Source organism: Oncorhynchus kisutch, unplaced genomic scaffold, assembly GCF_002021735.2.
Source record: "Oncorhynchus kisutch isolate 150728-3 unplaced genomic scaffold, Okis_V2 scaffold3385, whole genome shotgun sequence".
In the NCBI taxonomy this organism is placed as follows: Eukaryota; Metazoa; Chordata; class Actinopteri; order Salmoniformes; family Salmonidae; genus Oncorhynchus; species Oncorhynchus kisutch.
The window spans coordinates 92,060-113,534 of NW_022265330.1; the positions used below are offsets into that span (position 1 = coordinate 92,060).

Below are 21,475 nucleotides of genomic sequence, written 5' to 3' on the forward strand. Positions count from 1 at the left end.
ATTTAGCGAAGTACATGGTTAGTACATTTAGCGAAGTACATGGTTAGTACATTTAGCGAAGTACATGGTTAGTACATTTAGCGAAGTACATGGTTAGTACATTAGCGAAGTACATGGTTAGTACATTTAGCGAAGTACATGGTTAGTACATTTAGCGAAGTACATGGTTAGTACATTAGCGAAGTACATGGTTAGTACATTAGCGAAGTACATGGTTAGTACATTAGCGAAGTACATGGTTAGTACATTAGCGAAGTACATGGTTAGTACATTAGCGAAGTACATGGTTAGTACATTTAGCGAAGTACATGGTTAGTACATTTAGCGAAGTACATGGTTAGTACATTTAGCGAAGTACATGGTTAGTACATTTAGCGAAGTACATGGTTAGTACATTTAGCGAAGTACATGGTTAGTACATTAGCGAAGTACATGGTTAGTACATTTAGCGAAGTACATGGTTAGTACATTAGCGAATGGTACGTTTGACATTTTGGAGTATAGAAAGGTGGGAAGTTCGGATGGTTTTACTTTTTCGATAGAATTTAATGATGGTGTTTCAGTAGAAGAGAAAGATAATTGAAGGGTAAACTGTTTTATTCACAAACACAACAACTCCCTATCTACTTTTCAACTCCGAGAAGAGGTTTTGAAACTGTTGAATTCAGTAGTATAAAATCTACATTCAGTTTAGAGTGACACGAAGACATCACACAGTAGGTAGTATAAGATGAACCGTGTCCCCAGGTTCAACTGGCAGCTGGTGGACGAGATAGAAGACAACAAGGGACAAATATGTCTTTTAACTTGTCAAATACAATTTAAACCTTAGACATAGATTATATACAAGTGCTTGAACAGCGCAAACATGAGGGATTTTTAACAATGTCGAGGACAAATAAAAAGCAAAAAAATATGACATCATTTTGGTCCCTTAAATTCTCTCTAGTCATGAACAAGAACAGCATGTTGTCAGCGTCTCCAATGATGCCCCATTCCCTAGGGCATAGGGTGTGATTTGAAATGGCGCCCCGTTCCCTAGGGCATAGGGTGTGATTTGGGATGCAGACCAATGGCGCCCCGTTCCCTAGGGCATAGGGTGTGATTTGAGACACAGACCAATGGGACCATAGGGTGTGAGTTGAGATGCAGCCATTGACCTCCTATATCTAGTCAATTAGTTCATTATGACACAGTACAGAACGTTCATTATGACACAATACAGAACATTCATTTAGACACAGTACAGAACATTCATTATGACACAGTACAGAACATTCATTATGAGACAGGACAGAACCTTCATTATGAGACAGGACAGAACCTTCATTATGACACAGTACAGAACATTCATTATGAGACAGGACAGAACCTTCATTATGAGACCGGACAGAACCTTCATTATGAGACTGGACAGAACCTTCATTATGAGACAGTACAGAACATTCATTATGACACAGTACAGAACATTCATTATGAGACAGTACAGTACCTTAATTTCTAAAGATGTGTCTCAATTGGCACCCTATTCCCTAAGTAGTGCACTACTTTTGACTAGGGCCTATGGGGTAGTGCACCACATAGGGAAAAGGGTACCATTTGGGATGCACTAAAAGACATTTGTCCACATCAGTCAGTTTAGGCTGTTTATTATCTTCCTCTATTCGTTTTTCTCAGGAGGAACGACCTCCATCAGCAGCTGGAGGTGCATGGTGATTGGCCCTGCAGGGGAGGTGAGAGGTTAAAGGTCAGATTGGACCAATCAGGCTAATTAAAAGGTGAATAATAAATAAATAAATGTAATAAAAGGTTAATAAAGGTGACATCAGCCCAATCACAGCATGATCTATAGGCTCTGTGACCTTCTGAGTGTGGCTCCACAATGACTGGAATTATCTAAAGGGGATGAACTCCACTACCGCTCACTGAGGAATAAAACATTTTGATGCATAAAGACCCAAGTTGCAGAAGATAATAGTGTCTGCTTCCCAAATGGCACCCTATACCCTATATTATAGTGCACTACCTTTCACCAGGGCCCATAGGGTAGTGCACTACACAGGGAATAAGGGGCCATTTTGGGACACAAGCCAGTGTTGTCTTCTAGTGCACTACAAAGGGAATAGGTGGCCATTTTGGGATAAAGGCTCTCTCTCAACACTCGAGTCTCAACAACTCTGAGCAGTGGGTAGTTACTCACTCATGACCCTGCGTGTCCAGCTGAACCTGCGGTGAACGAAGGGGAAGTAGAGCAGCAGACCGCTGAGGATGAAGATGGTACAGTACAGATACTCCAGCTCTGGCTTGTCTATGATCGGTGCTAGGACCAGGTAGCAGGACACTATCACCACCAGCACTGCTATGGGAATGGGACACTGTTGGGGACAACCAGGACATAACCACCTGTCAGTCTCACAGGAGGGATCTGGGACAGTATTGCTCTAAAAACAGGTTTAAGTGAATCTGGGATTCAGAAAAACATCAAAGCGGTTACCACCCCATTTGTTGTGGTAACCAGCTGAGGGATGTGACTGACCACCCCATTTGTTGTGGTAACCAGCTGAGGGTTGTGACTGACCACCCCATTTGTTGTGGTAACCAGCTGAGGGATGTGACTGGAGAAATGGAACCACTCTAAAATGTATAGACAGAGCTATGGATGTAAGGACTGACCGTCCACGAGCTCAACATAATAGTTGTAACTATGTTCTTCCAATAGCCAAGAGATGAAGAGGACTTGGATGTATGACATGTGAATCTAGTCTTACCTTGACGGGCCTCTTGAGTTCCTTCCTGGTGAATCGCATGACGATGAGAGCGAGAGCTGTGAGGCCGTAGAAAGCCCACTGGGCGAAACTGAAGTAGTTGATCAGGGTGTTGATGTCTGCTGGGATAATGTAGAATACGGCCAGAATACCCTACAACCACAACAACAACAACAAGGGTCAGGTTATAGGTTAGTCCACTGGTGGGCAGTAATGTATAAAGTGATGGGTCAGGTTATAGGTTAGGCCACTGGGGGGCAGTAATGTATAAAGTGATGGGTCAGGTTATATTTTAGACCACTGGGGGGCAGTAATGTATAAAGTGATGAGTCAGGTTATAGGTTAGACCACTGGGGGGCCAGTAATGTATAAAGTGATGGGTCAGGTTATAGGTTAGACCACTGGGGGGCAGTAATGTATAAAGTGATGAGTCAGGTTATAGGTTAGACCACTGGGGGGCAGTAATATATAAAGTGATGGGTCAGGTTATAGGTTAGACCACTGGGGGGCCAGTAATGTATAAAGTGATGGGTCAGGTTATAGGTTAGGCCACTGGGGGGCAGTAATGTATAAGGTGATGGGTCAGGTTATAGGTTAGACCACTGGGGGGCAGTAATGTATAAAGTGATGGGTCATGTTATAGGTTAGATCACTGGGGGTCCAGTAATGTATAAAGTGATGGGTCAGGTCATATGTTAGTCCACTGGGGGGCAGTAATGTATAAAGAGATGGGTCAGGTTATAGGTTAGTCCACTGGGGGGCAGTATTGTATAGAGTGATAGGTCAGGTTATAGATTAGACCACTGGGGGCAGTAATGTATAAAGAGATGGGTCAGGTTATAGATTAGTCCACTGGGGGCAGTAATGTATAAAGTGATGGGTCAGGTTATAGGTTAGTCCACTGAGGGGCAGTAATGTATAAACTGATGAGTCAGGTTATATCTTAGACCACTGGGGGGCAGTAATGTATAAAGTGATGGGTCAGGTTATAGGTTAGGTCACTGGGGCCAGTAATGTATAAAGTGATGGGTCAGGTTATATGTTAGACCACTGGGGGGCAGTAATGTATAAAGTGATGGGTAAGGTTATAGGTTAGGTCACTGGGGCCAGTAATGTATAAAGTGATGGGTCAGGTTATAGATTAGACCACTGGGGGCAGTAATGTATAAAGAGATGGGTCAGGTTATAGGTTAGTCCACTGGGGGGCAGTAATGTATAAAGTGATGGGTCAGGTTATATGTTATACCACTGGGGGGCAGTAATGTATAAAGTGATGGGTCAGGTTATAGGTTAGGTCACTGGGGCCAGTAATGTATAAAGTGATGGGTCAGGTTATAGGTTAGACCACTGGGGGGCCAGTAATGTATAAAGTGATGGGTCAGGTTATAGGTTAGACCACTGGGGGGCAGTAATGTATAAAGTGATGAGTCAGGTTATAGGTTAGACCACTGGGGGGCAGTAATGTATAAAGTGATGGGTCAGGTTATAGGTTAGACCACTGGGGGGCAGTAATGTATAAAGTGATGGGTCAGGTCATATGTTAGTCCACTGGGGGGCAGTAATGTATAAAGAGATGGGTCAGGTTATAGGTTAGTCCACTGGGGGCCAGTAATGTATAAAGAGATGGGTCAGGTTATAGGTTAGACAACTGGGGGGCAGTAATGTATAAAGTGATGGGTCAGGTTATAGGTTAGACCACTGGGGGGCCAGTAATGTATAAAGTGATGGGTCAGGTTATAGGTTAGGCCACTGGGGGGCAGTAATGTATAAGGTGATGGGTCAGGTTATAGGTTAGACCACTGGGGGGCAGTAATGTATAAAGTGATGGGTCATGTTATAGGTTAGATCACTGGGGGTCCAGTAATGTATAAAGTGATGGGTCAGGTCATATGTTAGTCCACTGGGGGGCAGTAATGTATAAAGAGATGGGTCAGGTTATAGGTTAGTCCACTGGGGGGCAGTATTGTATAGAGTGATAGGTCAGGTTATAGATTAGACCACTGGGGGCAGTAATGTATAAAGAGATGGGTCAGGTTATAGATTAGTCCACTGGGGGCAGTATTGTATAAAGTGATGGGTCAGGTTATAGGTTAGTCCACTGAGGGGCAGTAATGTATAAACTGATGAGTCAGGTTATATCTTAGACCACTGGGGGGCAGTAATGTATAAAGTGATGGGTCAGGTTATAGGTTAGGTCACTGGGGCCAGTAATGTATAAAGTGATGGGTCAGGTTATAGGTTAGACCACTGGGGGGCAGTAATGTATAAAGTGATGGATCAGGTTATAGGTTAGACCACTGGGGGGCAGTAATGTATAAAGTGATGGGTCAGGTCATATGTTAGTCCACTGGGGGGCAGTAATGTATAAAGAGATGGGTCAGGTTATAGGTTAGTCCACTGGGGGCCAGTAATGTATAAAGAGATGGGTCAGGTTATAGGTTAGACAACTGGGGGGCAGTAATGTATAAAGTGATGGGTCAGGTTATAGGTTAGACCACTGGGGGGCCAGTAATGTATAAAGTGATGGGTCAGGTTATAGGTTAGGCCACTGGGGGGCAGTAATGTATAAGGTGATGGGTCAGGTTATAGGTTAGACCACTGGGGGGCAGTAATGTATAAAGTGATGGGTCATGTTATAGGTTAGATCACTGGGGGTCCAGTAATGTATAAAGTGATGGGTCAGGTCATATGTTAGTCCACTGGGGGGCAGTAATGTATAAAGAGATGGGTCAGGTTATAGGTTAGTCCACTGGGGGGCAGTATTGTATAGAGTGATAGGTCAGGTTATAGATTAGACCACTGGGGGCAGTAATGTATAAAGAGATGGGTCAGGTTATAGATTAGTCCACTGGGGGCAGTAATGTATAAAGTGATGGGTCAGGTTATAGGTTAGTCCACTGAGGGGCAGTAATGTATAAACTGATGAGTCAGGTTATATCTTAGACCACTGGGGGGCAGTAATGTATAAAGTGATGGGTCAGGTTATAGGTTAGGTCACTGGGGCCAGTAATGTATAAAGTGATGGGTCAGGTTATATGTTAGACCACTGGGGGGCAGTAATGTATAAAGTGATGGGTCAGGTTATAGGTTAGGTCACTGGGGCCAGTAATGTATAAAGTGATGGGTCAGGTTATAGATTAGACCACTGGGGGCAGTAATGTATAAAGAGATGGGTCAGGTTATAGGTTAGTCCACTGGGGGGCAGTAATGTATAAAGTGATGGGTCAGGTTATATGTTATACCACTGGGGGGCAGTAATGTATAAAGTGATGGGTCAGGTTATAGGTTAGGTCACTGGGGCCAGTAATGTATAAAGTGATGGGTCAGGTTATAGGTTAGACCACTGGGGGGCCAGTAATGTATAAAGTGATGGGTCAGGTTATAGGTTAGACCACTGGGGGGCAGTAATGTATAAAGTGATGAGTCAGGTTATAGGTTAGACCACTGGGGGGCAGTAATGTATAAAGTGATGGGTCAGGTTATAGGTTAGTCCACTGGGGGCCAGTAATGTATAAAGAGATGGGTCAGGTTATAGGTTAGACAACTGGGGGGCAGTAATGTATAAAGTGATGGGTCAGGTTATAGGTTAGACCACTGGGGGGCCAGTAATGTATAAAGTGATGGGTCAGGTTATAGGTTAGGCCACTGGGGGGCAGTAATGTATAAAGTGATGGGTCATGTTATAGGTTAGATCACTGGGGGTCCAGTAATGTATAAAGTGATGGGTCAGGTCATATGTTAGTCCACTGGGGGGCAGTAATGTATAAAGAGATGGGTCAGGTTATAGGTTAGTCCACTGGGGGGCAGTATTGTATAGAGTGATAGGTCAGGTTATAGATTAGACCACTGGGGGCAGTAATGTATAAAGAGATGGGTCAGGTTATAGATTAGTCCACTGGGGGCAGTAATGTATAAAGTGATGGGTCAGGTTATAGGTTAGTCCACTGAGGGGCAGTAATGTATAAACTGATGAGTCAGGTTATATCTTAGACCACTGGGGGGCAGTAATGTATAAAGTGATGGGTCAGGTTATAGGTTAGGTCACTGGGGCCAGTAATGTATAACGTGATGGGTCAGGTTATATGTTAGACCACTGGGGGGCAGTAATGTATAAAGTGATGGGTCAGGTTATAGGTTGGGTCACTGGGGCCAGTAATGTATAAAGTGATGGGTCAGGTTATAGATTAGACCACTGGGGGCAGTAATGTATAAAGAGATGGGTCAGGTTATAGGTTAGTCCACTGGGGGGCAGTAATGTATAAAGTGATGGGTCAGGTTATATGTTATACCACTGGGGGGCAGTAATGTATAAAGTGATGGGTCAGGTTATAGGTTAGGTCACTGGGGCCAGTAATGTATAAAGTGATGGGTCAGGTTATAGGTTAGACCACTGGGGGGCAGTAATGTATAAAGTGATGGGTAAGGTTATAGGTTAGACCACTGGGGGGCAGTAATGTATAAAGTGATGGGTCAGGTTATAGGTTAGGTCACTGGGGCCAGTAATGTATAAAGTGATGGGTCAGGTTATATGTTATACCACTGGGGGGCAGTAATGTATAAAGTGATGGGTCAGGTTATAGGTTAGGTCACTGGGGCCAGTAATGTATAAAGTGATGGGTCAGGTTATAGGTTAGACCACTGGGGGGCCAGTAATGTATAAAGTGATGGGTCAGGTTATAGGTTAGACCACTGGGGGGCAGTAATGTATAAAGTGATGAGTCAGGTTATAGGTTAGACCACTGGGGGGCAGTAATGTATAAAGTGATGGGTCAGGTTATAGGTTAGTCCACTGGGGGCCAGTAATGTATAAAGAGATGGGTCAGGTTATAGGTTAGACAACTGGGGGGCAGTAATGTATAAAGTGATGGGTCAGGTTATAGGTTAGACCACTGGGGGGCCAGTAATGTATAAAGTGATGGGTCAGGTTATAGGTTAGGCCACTGGGGGGCAGTAATGTATAAAGTGATGGGTCATGTTATAGGTTAGATCACTGGGGGTCCAGTAATGTATAAAGTGATGGGTCAGGTCATATGTTAGTCCACTGGGGGGCAGTAATGTATAAAGAGATGGGTCAGGTTATAGGTTAGTCCACTGGGGGGCAGTATTGTATAGAGTGATAGGTCAGGTTATAGATTAGACCACTGGGGGCAGTAATGTATAAAGAGATGGGTCAGGTTATAGATTAGTCCACTGGGGGCAGTAATGTATAAAGTGATGGGTCAGGTTATAGGTTAGTCCACTGAGGGGCAGTAATGTATAAACTGATGAGTCAGGTTATATCTTAGACCACTGGGGGGCAGTAATGTATAAAGTGATGGGTCAGGTTATAGGTTAGGTCACTGGGGCCAGTAATGTATAACGTGATGGGTCAGGTTATATGTTAGACCACTGGGGGGCAGTAATGTATAAAGTGATGGGTCAGGTTATAGGTTGGGTCACTGGGGCCAGTAATGTATAAAGTGATGGGTCAGGTTATAGATTAGACCACTGGGGGCAGTAATGTATAAAGAGATGGGTCAGGTTATAGGTTAGTCCACTGGGGGGCAGTAATGTATAAAGTGATGGGTCAGGTTATATGTTATACCACTGGGGGGCAGTAATGTATAAAGTGATGGGTCAGGTTATAGGTTAGGTCACTGGGGCCAGTAATGTATAAAGTGATGGGTCAGGTTATAGGTTAGACCACTGGGGGGCAGTAATGTATAAAGTGATGGGTAAGGTTATAGGTTAGACCACTGGGGGGCAGTAATGTATAAAGTGATGGGTCAGGTTATATGTTAGACCACTGGGGGGCAGTAATGTATAAAGTGATGGGTCAGGTTATAGGTTAGACCACTGGGGGGCAGTAATGTATAAAGTGATGGGTCAGGTCATATGTTAGTCCACTGGGGGGCAGTAATGTATAAAGAGATGGGTCAGGTTATAGGTTAGTCCACTGGGGGCCAGTAATGTATAAAGAGATGGGTCAGGTTATAGGTTAGACAACTGGGGGGCAGTAATGTATAAAGTGATGGGTCAGGTTATAGGTTAGACCACTGGGGGGCCAGTAATGTATAAAGTGATGGGTCAGGTTATAGGTTAGGCCACTGGGGGGCAGTAATGTATAAGGTGATGGGTCAGGTTATAGGTTAGACCACTGGGGGGCAGTAATGTATAAAGTGATGGGTCATGTTATAGGTTAGATCACTGGGGGTCCAGTAATGTATAAAGTGATGGGTCAGGTCATATGTTAGTCCACTGGGGGGCAGTAATGTATAAAGAGATGGGTCAGGTTATAGGTTAGTCCACTGGGGGGCAGTATTGTATAGAGTGATAGGTCAGGTTATAGATTAGACCACTGGGGGCAGTAATGTATAAAGAGATGGGTCAGGTTATAGATTAGTCCACTGGGGGCAGTATTGTATAAAGTGATGGGTCAGGTTATAGGTTAGTCCACTGAGGGGCAGTAATGTATAAACTGATGAGTCAGGTTATATCTTAGACCACTGGGGGGCAGTAATGTATAAAGTGATGGGTCAGGTTATAGGTTAGGTCACTGGGGCCAGTAATGTATAAAGTGATGGGTCAGGTTATAGGTTAGACCACTGGGGGGCAGTAATGTATAAAGTGATGGATCAGGTTATAGGTTAGACCACTGGGGGGCAGTAATGTATAAAGTGATGGGTCAGGTCATATGTTAGTCCACTGGGGGGCAGTAATGTATAAAGAGATGGGTCAGGTTATAGGTTAGTCCACTGGGGGCCAGTAATGTATAAAGAGATGGGTCAGGTTATAGGTTAGACAACTGGGGGGCAGTAATGTATAAAGTGATGGGTCAGGTTATAGGTTAGACCACTGGGGGGCCAGTAATGTATAAAGTGATGGGTCAGGTTATAGGTTAGGCCACTGGGGGGCAGTAATGTATAAGGTGATGGGTCAGGTTATAGGTTAGACCACTGGGGGGCAGTAATGTATAAAGTGATGGGTCATGTTATAGGTTAGATCACTGGGGGTCCAGTAATGTATAAAGTGATGGGTCAGGTCATATGTTAGTCCACTGGGGGGCAGTAATGTATAAAGAGATGGGTCAGGTTATAGGTTAGTCCACTGGGGGGCAGTATTGTATAGAGTGATAGGTCAGGTTATAGATTAGACCACTGGGGGCAGTAATGTATAAAGAGATGGGTCAGGTTATAGATTAGTCCACTGGGGGCAGTAATGTATAAAGTGATGGGTCAGGTTATAGGTTAGTCCACTGAGGGGCAGTAATGTATAAACTGATGAGTCAGGTTATATCTTAGACCACTGGGGGGCAGTAATGTATAAAGTGATGGGTCAGGTTATAGGTTAGGTCACTGGGGCCAGTAATGTATAAAGTGATGGGTCAGGTTATATGTTAGACCACTGGGGGGCAGTAATGTATAAAGTGATGGGTCAGGTTATAGGTTAGGTCACTGGGGCCAGTAATGTATAAAGTGATGGGTCAGGTTATAGATTAGACCACTGGGGGCAGTAATGTATAAAGAGATGGGTCAGGTTATAGGTTAGTCCACTGGGGGGCAGTAATGTATAAAGTGATGGGTCAGGTTATATGTTATACCACTGGGGGGCAGTAATGTATAAAGTGATGGGTCAGGTTATAGGTTAGTCCACTGGGGGCCAGTAATGTATAAAGAGATGGGTCAGGTTATAGGTTAGACAACTGGGGGGCAGTAATGTATAAAGTGATGGGTCAGGTTATAGGTTAGACCACTGGGGGGCCAGTAATGTATAAAGTGATGGGTCAGGTTATAGGTTAGGCCACTGGGGGGCAGTAATGTATAAAGTGATGGGTCATGTTATAGGTTAGATCACTGGGGGTCCAGTAATGTATAAAGTGATGGGTCAGGTCATATGTTAGTCCACTGGGGGGCAGTAATGTATAAAGAGATGGGTCAGGTTATAGGTTAGTCCACTGGGGGGCAGTATTGTATAGAGTGATAGGTCAGGTTATAGATTAGACCACTGGGGGCAGTAATGTATAAAGAGATGGGTCAGGTTATAGATTAGTCCACTGGGGGCAGTAATGTATAAAGTGATGGGTCAGGTTATAGGTTAGTCCACTGAGGGGCAGTAATGTATAAACTGATGAGTCAGGTTATATCTTAGACCACTGGGGGGCAGTAATGTATAAAGTGATGGGTCAGGTTATAGGTTAGGTCACTGGGGCCAGTAATGTATAACGTGATGGGTCAGGTTATATGTTAGACCACTGGGGGGCAGTAATGTATAAAGTGATGGGTCAGGTTATAGGTTGGGTCACTGGGGCCAGTAATGTATAAAGTGATGGGTCAGGTTATAGATTAGACCACTGGGGGCAGTAATGTATAAAGAGATGGGTCAGGTTATAGGTTAGTCCACTGGGGGGCAGTAATGTATAAAGTGATGGGTCAGGTTATATGTTATACCACTGGGGGGCAGTAATGTATAAAGTGATGGGTCAGGTTATAGGTTAGGTCACTGGGGCCAGTAATGTATAAAGTGATGGGTCAGGTTATAGGTTAGACCACTGGGGGGCAGTAATGTATAAAGTGATGGGTAAGGTTATAGGTTAGACCACTGGGGGGCAGTAATGTATAAAGTGATGGGTCAGGTTATAGGTTAGGTCACTGGGGCCAGTAATGTATAAAGTGATGGGTCAGGTTATATGTTATACCACTGGGGGGCAGTAATGTATAAAGTGATGGGTCAGGTTATAGGTTAGGTCACTGGGGCCAGTAATGTATAAAGTGATGGGTCAGGTTATAGGTTAGACCACTGGGGGGCCAGTAATGTATAAAGTGATGGGTCAGGTTATAGGTTAGACCACTGGGGGGCAGTAATGTATAAAGTGATGAGTCAGGTTATAGGTTAGACCACTGGGGGGCAGTAATGTATAAAGTGATGGGTCAGGTTATAGGTTAGTCCACTGGGGGCCAATAATGTATAAAGAGATGGGTCAGGTTATAGGTTAGACAACTGGGGGGCAGTAATGTATAAAGTGATGGGTCAGGTTATAGGTTAGACCACTGGGGGGCCAGTAATGTATAAAGTGATGGGTCAGGTTATAGGTTAGGCCACTGGGGGGCAGTAATGTATAAAGTGATGGGTCATGTTATAGGTTAGATCACTGGGGGTCCAGTAATGTATAAAGTGATGGGTCAGGTCATATGTTAGTCCACTGGGGGGCAGTAATGTATAAAGAGATGGGTCAGGTTATAGGTTAGTCCACTGGGGGGCAGTATTGTATAGAGTGATAGGTCAGGTTATAGATTAGACCACTGGGGGCAGTAATGTATAAAGAGATGGGTCAGGTTATAGATTAGTCCACTGGGGGCAGTAATGTATAAAGTGATGGGTCAGGTTATAGGTTAGTCCACTGAGGGGCAGTAATGTATAAACTGATGAGTCAGGTTATATCTTAGACCACTGGGGGGCAGTAATGTATAAAGTGATGGGTCAGGTTATAGGTTAGGTCACTGGGGCCAGTAATGTATAACGTGATGGGTCAGGTTATATGTTAGACCACTGGGGGGCAGTAATGTATAAAGTGATGGGTCAGGTTATAGGTTGGGTCACTGGGGCCAGTAATGTATAAAGTGATGGGTCAGGTTATAGATTAGACCACTGGGGGCAGTAATGTATAAAGAGATGGGTCAGGTTATAGGTTAGTCCACTGGGGGGCAGTAATGTATAAAGTGATGGGTCAGGTTATATGTTATACCACTGGGGGGCAGTAATGTATAAAGTGATGGGTCAGGTTATAGGTTAGGTCACTGGGGCCAGTAATGTATAAAGTGATGGGTCAGGTTATAGGTTAGACCACTGGGGGGCAGTAATGTATAAAGTGATGGGTAAGGTTATAGGTTAGACCACTGGGGGGCAGTAATGTATAAAGTGATGGGTCAGGTTATATGTTAGACCACTGGGGGGCAGTAATGTATAAAGTGATGGGTCAGGTTATAGGTTTGGTCACTGGGGCAAGTAATGTATAAAGTGATGGATCAGGTTATAAGCACATTATTATTTTTATAATTCTGCAAGCTCTGTCAAGTTGGTTGTTGATCATTGCTATATTATATAATGTAATTTATCAGACACTTTTATCCAAAGCGACTTACAGTTATTCATGCAGACATTTTATGTATGTTTCTTCCTGGGAATTAAACCTTCTCTCTTTGCACTGCAAGCACCATGCTCTACCAACTGATGTGCAGAGATTCTCAACACGATTTAAGTCCAAACTGTAACTAGGCCACTCAGGAACATTCAAAGTCTTCTTGTTAACAACATCTTAAGGGTCCACCCCTTTATTTCAATGTTTGCCTAAAATCACATTCCCAAATCTAACTGCCTGTAACTCAGGCCCTGAAGCAAGGATATGCATATTCTTGGTACCATTTGAAAGGAAACACTTTGAAATTTATGTAAATGTGAAAGGAATGTAGGAGATGTACCATCATCTTGGAAATGCAAGAGAAAAGCCATAATGTATTATTCCAGCCCAGCTGCAATTTAGATTTTGGCCACTAGTTAGCACCAGTGGGTGTGCAAAGTCAGACTGATCAAATGAACCTTCGCATTTCTGTTCAAAATTTGTCCTGGCAAATTTTCTTGTTACTTACAACCTCATGCTAATCACATTAGCCTACGTTAGCTCACCCGTCCCCTGAAAGGGTAAACGATACCGAAGAAGTTTTAAGCATCTCCAGTGTATATTTGGCCTTGTGTTTTTGGTTATTGACCTGCTGAAAGGTGAATTTGTCTCCCAGTGTTTGTTGGAAAGCAGACTGAACCAGGTCACCACCATGCTGGAAAATATGAAGACTGGTGCTCGGTCACGTGACGTGTTCAATTTGCCCCAAACATAACGCTTTGTATTCAGGACAAAAAGTTAAGTTCTTAGCCACATTTTTTCAGTTTTACTTTAGTGCCTTATTGCAAACAGGATGATTACATACATAGTTTGACATGTTTCTAGGCAACCGTGCGTACAGGGTATCGATTTAGGCTGACATGCTTCTAGAGGACTGTAACAGAATTGTTCTAGTTTTTGATTCCATACATAGTTTGACATGTTTCTAAAGGACTGTAACAGAATTGTTCTAGTTTTTGTCTGGATGAAGTGAAGATGGATTACTGGGCTGAACACGCTAACAACAAGTGGCTATTTGGACCATAAATGATGGACTTTATGGAACTTTATGGAACAAATCAGTCCTTTATTGTCGAACTGGGATTCCTGGGAGTGCCTTCTGATGAAGATCATCAAAGGTAAGTGAATATTTATGGTGTTATTTCTAACTTTGTTGACTCCAAAATGGCGGATATTCCTCTGTTTTTTTGGGGTTCTGAGTGCCGTTCCCAGATTATGCTTTTTCCGTAAAGTATTTTTGAAAGGTTTCAAAATAAGAGGTTCACCAATTTGTACTATTTTGTGTATGTCCATTACATGAAATCCAAATAAAAATATATTTAAATTACAGGTTGTAATGCAACAAAATAGGAAAAAACACACCAAGTGTGATGAATACTTTTGCACTGTATCTCAGACTTACATTGAAGATGAGGGCGGGGGAAGGAGTGTAACGCTTCAGACTGATATAGGACAAGATCTTTACCATGTGACCCTCTCTTCCTGCCACATAGGTCAACCTGAGGTGGGACAGAGCACAAACATGTTAGTTCAACATAATATTGGCAATATGTTGAACCTAAATTTGGTTTTCTTTCTTTTCACCATTTTTAACTCTGCTGGTGCTCTCTTCTTTTAGAAAAGCAGATTCAATGTTTTAAACACTTTGTGACAACTGATATAAAAAGGGTTTTATAAAATACATTTGTTTTGATTAAATTTGCTTAGCAAAAACAATGTCTTCCTGAAGTTGTCCCTTTACCTGCCGGCTGTGAAGCAGCTCCCATTGGCCGCTCCGAAGGTGGAGAAGACGACAAACACAGGGACTACCCACGACAGGGGGTACAGCACTCTGTCACCAAAAGTCTAAGGCGCACAAACAAGTCCCTCCGAGGAGACGGCGGGGGGGAACAATAAATAAAATGTAATTGTTTGTTGTTGAAAGAATGCTTCTTGTTCTTGCTAAGGGAGATATGATGAGCCACACCAATGGTTTCCTCTGTCTATGCCCCTCACTATCTCCATGACGACCCTCTTACCACAGCGACAGCGGGAGACTGTAGTAGTTCCGTAGCAGTCATGGCGCTGAAGTAGGCAATGTTGACCAGCACATAGCACACAGACACCAAGGGAATACCAATGATAATGGCCAGGGGAAGGTTTCTGTTAGAGAGAGAGAGAGATATATATATATATATATATAGAGAGAGAGATAGAGAGTGTTATTGTGAGATAGAGAGAGAGATATATATATATATAGAGAGAGAGAGTGTTAGTGTGAGATAGAGAGACTACAACCAACACATGTTACACAGACACCAGTGTTAGTGGATTATGTAGCACACAGATAGAGAGACAGAGACAGAGAGTTGATTAAACTCTTGTTGTCTCCCTAACAGGAAAGGAGGTGACGTGTGAATGCCAAGGGAACCCAGGCTTAAAATCAGACCAATAAAACACATACAATCATTAAAACAATTTATCTGTGGCTGAATCAATTGAAGTGGCTGAATCAATTGAAGTGGCTGAATCAATTGAAGTGGCTGAATCAATTGAAGTGGCTGAATCAAACATTCTCAGAACCTCAAGTGGCTGAATCTATCTCATCAGAGAAATCATAAGAGCGAGGGCAACAGCGCCCCTCTGTCTCAGTATGTGTAGCAGATGTATCTGATGCTGTCTGGCCAAAATGAGTATGACATGTTACCGCAGAAGCATTTTTTTTATTGATGCCAGCGAGCATTTGACTTCCTTTGATATTTTTTTCAATAAAATAATTAACCAATCAGCATTGAGATGAGCTCAGCTGTGGATAGTCCTGGTGCAGCAAAACCACCCCACAAGGGAGGCCACTTTGGATTTGGCTTCACACCAATAAAATCACATCCTAGGCAAAACATCATCATTGTCAGAAAAAAATGGTCTGATTCTGGTCTGCTTGTGTTGATGTCCTGCAGTAGCTAGCTAGCTAAATCAGTCCTTTCCTAAACCATGGATAGATGGACACGGAGATTTGGACTTGTGGTTTTTACTTAATTCTCTGTGCAGGCCAAAGATGATAACAGAGGTTCTGATCAAGCCATAAATTCACAGGTTGTGCCACTGGCCTGAGACGATGTTCAATATGTAGCCTAGATATAGTAGGCTCATGTTAACTAGCTAAATAACTTAGTAAGTGTTTTAGCCATGTAGCCTAGATATAGTAGGCTCACGTTAACTAGCTGAATAACATAGCTGGTTCATTGTTGCCCAGCGAGGAAGCTAGTCTAGTAAGTGTTTTAGCCATGTAGCCTAGATATAGTAGGCTCACGTTAACTAGCTGAATAACATAGCTGGTTCATTGTTGCCCAGCGAGGAAGCTAGTCTAGTAAGTGTTTTAGCCAGGTAGCCTAGATATAGTAGGCTCACGTTAACTAGCTAAATAACATAGCTGGTTTATTGTTGCCCAGCGAGGAAGCTAGTCTAGTAAGTGTTTTAGCCAGGTAGCCTAGATATAGTAGGCTCACGTTAACTAGCTAAATAACATAGCTGGTTCATTGTTGCCCAGCGAGGAAGCTAGTCTAGTAAGTGTTTTAGCCAGGTAGCCTAGATATAGTAGGCTCACGTTAACTAGATAAATAACATAGCTGGTTCATTGTTGCCCAGCGAGGAAGCTAGTCTAGTAAGTGTTTTAGCCAGGTAGCCTAGTCTACAAACTAAAAGCGTGTACTTCTATCTGACAGAGTCATAGACCTTGTTGCGAACATGAAAGAGAGGAGGATGGCACTGGTGTTCGACTAGTCTACAAATAGGGTGAGTCAACAAGTTATTTTATACTTGAACACACACACAGCCACATGATATTTAGCTATGTTGATTGGACTAATTTGTTTAATGGCTTTTAAACTGTCTTGGCTTTCCTCAGTGCCATTACCCACGCCTGGCTTCCCCAGTGATATTACCCACGCTTGGCTTCCCCAGTGATATTACCCACGCTTGGCTTCCTCAGTGCTATTACCCACGCTTGGCTTCCTCAGTGCTATTACCCACGCTTGGCTTCCCCAGTGATATTACCCACGCTTGGCATCCCCCAGTGATATTACCCACGCTTTGCTTCCTCAGTGCTATTACCCAGCTTGGCATCATCAGTGCTATTACCCACGCTTGGCTTCCTCAGTGATATTACCCACTCTTGGCTTCCCCAGTGATATTACCCACTCTTGGCTTCCCAAGCGAGATTACCCACCTTCCTCAGTGATATTACCCACGCACTGCTACTAGTGAGCAGTATATGATGCACTCACTGCACTGGTAGTCACTTTGGAGTCTGGTGAATGACAGTGGAAATCCAGTCTAAGTAAGTTTGCATCCCAAATGGCACCCTGTTCCTTACATAGTGCACTACTGTTGACCAGGGCCCATCGTGGACGCACCCTAAATGTCAGCTGTATGGACACTCACCTGTATGGGTTTTCCAGCTCCTCTGTTATAAAGTTCAGCTGATTCCTGAGAGACAACACGTGTTTATAGACCACGTATAAACAGGTTGGGTTGACATTCAAAACAGAAATCTCGAAACCATAAAACTGTTTTATTGAGGAAGTGATAAGAACAGAGACATAGGATGCATCCCCAATTGTACCCGATCCCCTACTTAGTGGACTACTTTAGGGTAGAGAGCTATGGGCCCTGACTAGAGCGCTATGGGCCCTGACTAGAGCACTATGTGCCCCCCCTCACTAGAGCGCTATGGGCCCCTCCTGACTAGAGCACTATGGGCCCCCCCCTGACTAGAGCGCTATAGGCCCCCCCTGACTAGAGCGCTACGGACCCCACTGACTAGAGCGCTACGGGCCCCGCTGACTAGAGCGCTACGGGCCCCCCTGACTAGAGCGCTACGGGCCCCCCTGACTAGAGTGCTACGGGCCCCCCTGACTAGAGCGCTTTGGGCCCCCCTGACCAGAGCGCTACGGGCCCCCCTGACTAGAGTGCTACGGGCCCCCCTGCCTAGAGCGCTACGGGCCCTCCTGACTAGAGCGCTACGGGCCCCCCTGACTAGAGCACTACGGGCCCCCCTGACTAGAGCGCTATGGGCCCACCTGACTTGAGCGCTACGGGCCCCCCTGACTAGAGCGCTACGGGCCCCCCTGACTAGAGCACTACGGGCCCCCCTGACTAGAGCGCTACGGGGCCCCTGACTAGAGCGCTACGGGCCCCCCTAACTAGAGCACTACGGGCCCTGACTAGAGCACTATGGACCCTGACTAGAGCACTTTGGGCCCCCCTGACTAGAGCGGTACGGACCCTGACTAGAGCACTATGGGCCCTGGTCAAAAGTATTGACCTATATAGGAAGTAGGGTGCCATTTGGGATGCAGATGTAGTCTTACCACCCATCGTAGGCCCAGAGCCCGTTGTAAAACGCCAGTCCAATGGATCCAAAGGAGGTTGAGGCTCCTTCAAATGGGTTGGACAGATTCTCAGTGTTTCCTGGACACAAACGTGACAGTATATACATTTTAATATTCATACTTCTGACCAGGGCCCATAGGGTGTACCCAAAAGTAGTACACTACAGAGTGATATTTGAAACTTTCACATGATAACACAGGGTGGGTGCTGGAATAAATGGAAAGATTTTCATCCCAAATGGTACCCTATTCTATACAGAAGTGTCCTACTTTTGACCAGGATCCATAGGGCTCTGAGGGATATATACTGGGCGGCAGGATAGCCTAGCGATTAGAGCGTTGGACTAGTAACCGAACGGTTGCAAAAAACATGTTGTTCTGCCCCTGAACAAGGCAGCTGTGCACTGTTCCTAAGCCGTCATTGAAAATAAGAATTTGTTCTTAACTGACTTACCTAGTTAAATAAAGGTAAAATACAATTCAAATAAATATACGGCTCTGAGGGATGTCTGGGATCTACAGTATAGGGCTCTGAGGGATCTGTAGGGCTCTGAGGGATGTCTGGGTTCTGGGGGATCTTACAAGGCTCTGGGGGATCCATAGGGCTCTGAGGGATCTGTAGGGTTCTGAGGGATGTCTGGGTTCTGGGGGATCTTACAGGGCTCTGGGGGATCCATAGGGCTCTGAGGGATCTGTAGGGCTCTGAGGGATGTCTGGGATCTACAGTATAGGGCTCTGAGGGATCTGTAGGGCTCTGAGGGATGTCTGGGATCTACAGTATAGGGCTCTGAGGGATCTGTAGGGCTCTGAGGGATGTCTGGGATCTACAGTATAGGGCTCTGAGGGATCTGTAGGGCTCTGAGGGATGTCTGGGATCTACAGTATAGGGCTCTGAGGGAACTGTAGGGCTCTGAGGGATGTCTGGGATCTACAGTATAGGGCTCTGAGGGTTCTATAGTGATCTGAGGGCTCTGATAAATCTGAGGGATGTATAGGGCTCTGGGGGATGTCTGGGTTCTGGGGGATCTTACAGGGCTCTGGGGGATCCATAGGGCTCTGAGGGATCTGTAGGGCTCTGAGGGATGTCTGGGTTCTAGGGGATCTTACAGGGCTCTGGGGGATCTACAGTATAGGGCTCTGAGGGTTCTATAGCGATCTGAGGGCTCTGATAAATCTGAGGGATGTATAGGGCTCTGGGGGATCCGTTGGGATCTATAGGGCTATGGGCGATCCGTAGGGCTCTGGGGGGATCTGAGGCATGTATAGAGCTCTGATGGATCTATTGGGCTCTAATGGATCTATAGGGCTCAGAGATCTGGGGAAGTATAGGGGTCCGTAGGGCTCTGGGAGATCCGTAGGGCTCTTAGGTGATATATCGGGATCTATAGGGCTCAGAAATCTGAGTGATCTGTTGGGATCCATTCGGCTCTGGGGGATCCGTTGGGCTCTGTAGTGCTCTGATGTCTCTGGGGGATACATTCTGCTCTGGGGGATCCATAGGGCTCTGGGGGATGTGGGGGACCTATAGGGCTCTGAGGGATCTGTCGGGCTCAGAAATCTGAGGAATTCTTAGGGCTCTGATGAATCTATAAGGCTCTGATGGATCTATAGGGCTCTGATGGATCAATAGGGCTCTGTGGGATCCGTAGCGCTCTGGGGGAGCTGTAGGGCTCTGGTGGGATCAACAGCGTAGGGCTCTGGGGGATCTACAGTATAGGGCTCTGGGGGGGATCTACAGTATAGGGCTCTGGAGGATCTACAGTATAGGGCTCTGGGGGATCTACAGTATAGGGCTATGGGGGGAATCTACAGTTTAGGGCTCTGGGGGATCCGTAGGGCTCTGGGGGATATACAGTATAGGGCTCTGGGGGATCTACAGTATAGGGCTATGGGGGGGATTCTACAGTTTAGGGCTCTGGGGGATCCGTAGGGCTCTGGGGGATATACAGTATAGGGCTCTGTGGGGGATCTACAAAATAGGGCTCTGGGGGGGATCTACAGTATAGGGCTCTCGGGGGGATCTACAGTATAGGGCTCTGGGGGGGGGTCGACAGTATAGCGCTCAGATAGATATGTAGGGCTCAGAGGGATCCGTAAGGCTCTGGGGGATCCATAGGGCTCTGGGGGAGTCGTAGGGCTCTGATGGATCTGCAGGGCTCTGGGGGATGTACAGTATAGGGCTCTGGGGGATCTACAGTATAGATTCTGGGGGATCTACAGTATAGGGTTCTGGGGGGATCTACAGTATAGGGCTCTGGGGGATCTACAGTATAGACTTCTGGGGGATCTACAGTATAGGGTTCTGGGGGGGATCTACAGTATAGGGCTCTGGGGGATCTACAGTATAGGGCACTGGGGGGGGGGGGGTCTACAATATAGGGCTCTGGAGGATCTACAATATAGGGCTCTGGAGGATCTACAGTTTAGGGCTATGGGGTATCTACAGTATAGGGCTCTGGGGGGGTTCTACAGTTTAGGGCTCTGGGGGATCTACAGTATAGGGTTCTGGGGGGTCGACAGTATAGCGCTCAGATGGATATGTAGGGCTCAGAGGGATCCGTAGGGCTCTGGGGGATCCATTGGGCTCTGGGGGATCCATTGGGCTCTGATGGATCTATAGGGCTAAGATATCTGAGGGATGTGTAGGGCTCTGGGGGATCCGTAGTGCTTTGAGTATTGTATAGGGCTTAGAGATCTGATGGAAGTATATTCCTCTGATGGATCTGTAGGGCTCTGGGGGGGGATCTACAGTATGGGGCTCTGGGGGATCTACAGTGTAGGGCTCTGGGGGGGTATCTACAGCGTAGGGCTCTGGGGGGGATCTACAGCGTAGGCCTCTGGGGGGGGATCTACAGCGTAGGGCTCAGATGGATCTGTCGGGCTCAGATGGATCTGTCGGGCTCAGATGGATCTGTCGGGGTCTGAGGGATCTGTCGGGCTCTGGAGGATCCATAGGGCTATGGGGGATCTATTGGGCTCTGTAATGCTCTGATCGCTGGAGGATCCATTGTGCTCTTGGTGGATCTCTGGAGGATCTACAGTTTAGGGCCATGGGGGGATCTACAGTATAGGGCTCTGGGGGGGATCTACAGTATAGGGCTATGGGGGGATCTACAGTTTAGGGCTCTGGGGGATCCGTAGGGCTCTGGGGGATATACAGTATAGGGCTCTGTGGGGGGATCTACAAT

The 21,475-nt window shown here is 45.5% G+C and overlaps 1 protein-coding gene across 3 annotated transcripts in view; it reads right to left on the reverse strand.

Moving 5' to 3' along the window:
- Positions 1-579: 579 nt before the first annotated feature.
- Positions 580-21,475, reverse strand: part of LOC109881608 (b(0,+)-type amino acid transporter 1) — a 60,426-nt gene continuing 39,530 nt past the window's right edge. For all 3 annotated transcript variants that reach the window (XM_031820446.1, XM_031820445.1, XM_031820447.1), the window contains 8 exons: positions 18,267-18,366; positions 17,338-17,382; positions 14,937-15,060; positions 14,660-14,763; positions 14,321-14,417; positions 2,769-2,918; positions 2,201-2,375; positions 580-1,722 (listed from right to left, as the gene is read on the reverse strand). In XM_031820446.1, the coding sequence (XP_031676306.1) occupies positions 1,661-1,722; positions 2,201-2,375; positions 2,769-2,918; positions 14,321-14,417; positions 14,660-14,763; positions 14,937-15,060; positions 17,338-17,382; positions 18,267-18,366 (857 nt within the window). In that variant the 3' untranslated portion in view covers positions 580-1,660. The remainder of the gene's footprint in view (positions 1,723-2,200; positions 2,376-2,768; positions 2,919-14,320; positions 14,418-14,659; positions 14,764-14,936; positions 15,061-17,337; positions 17,383-18,266; positions 18,367-21,475) is intronic.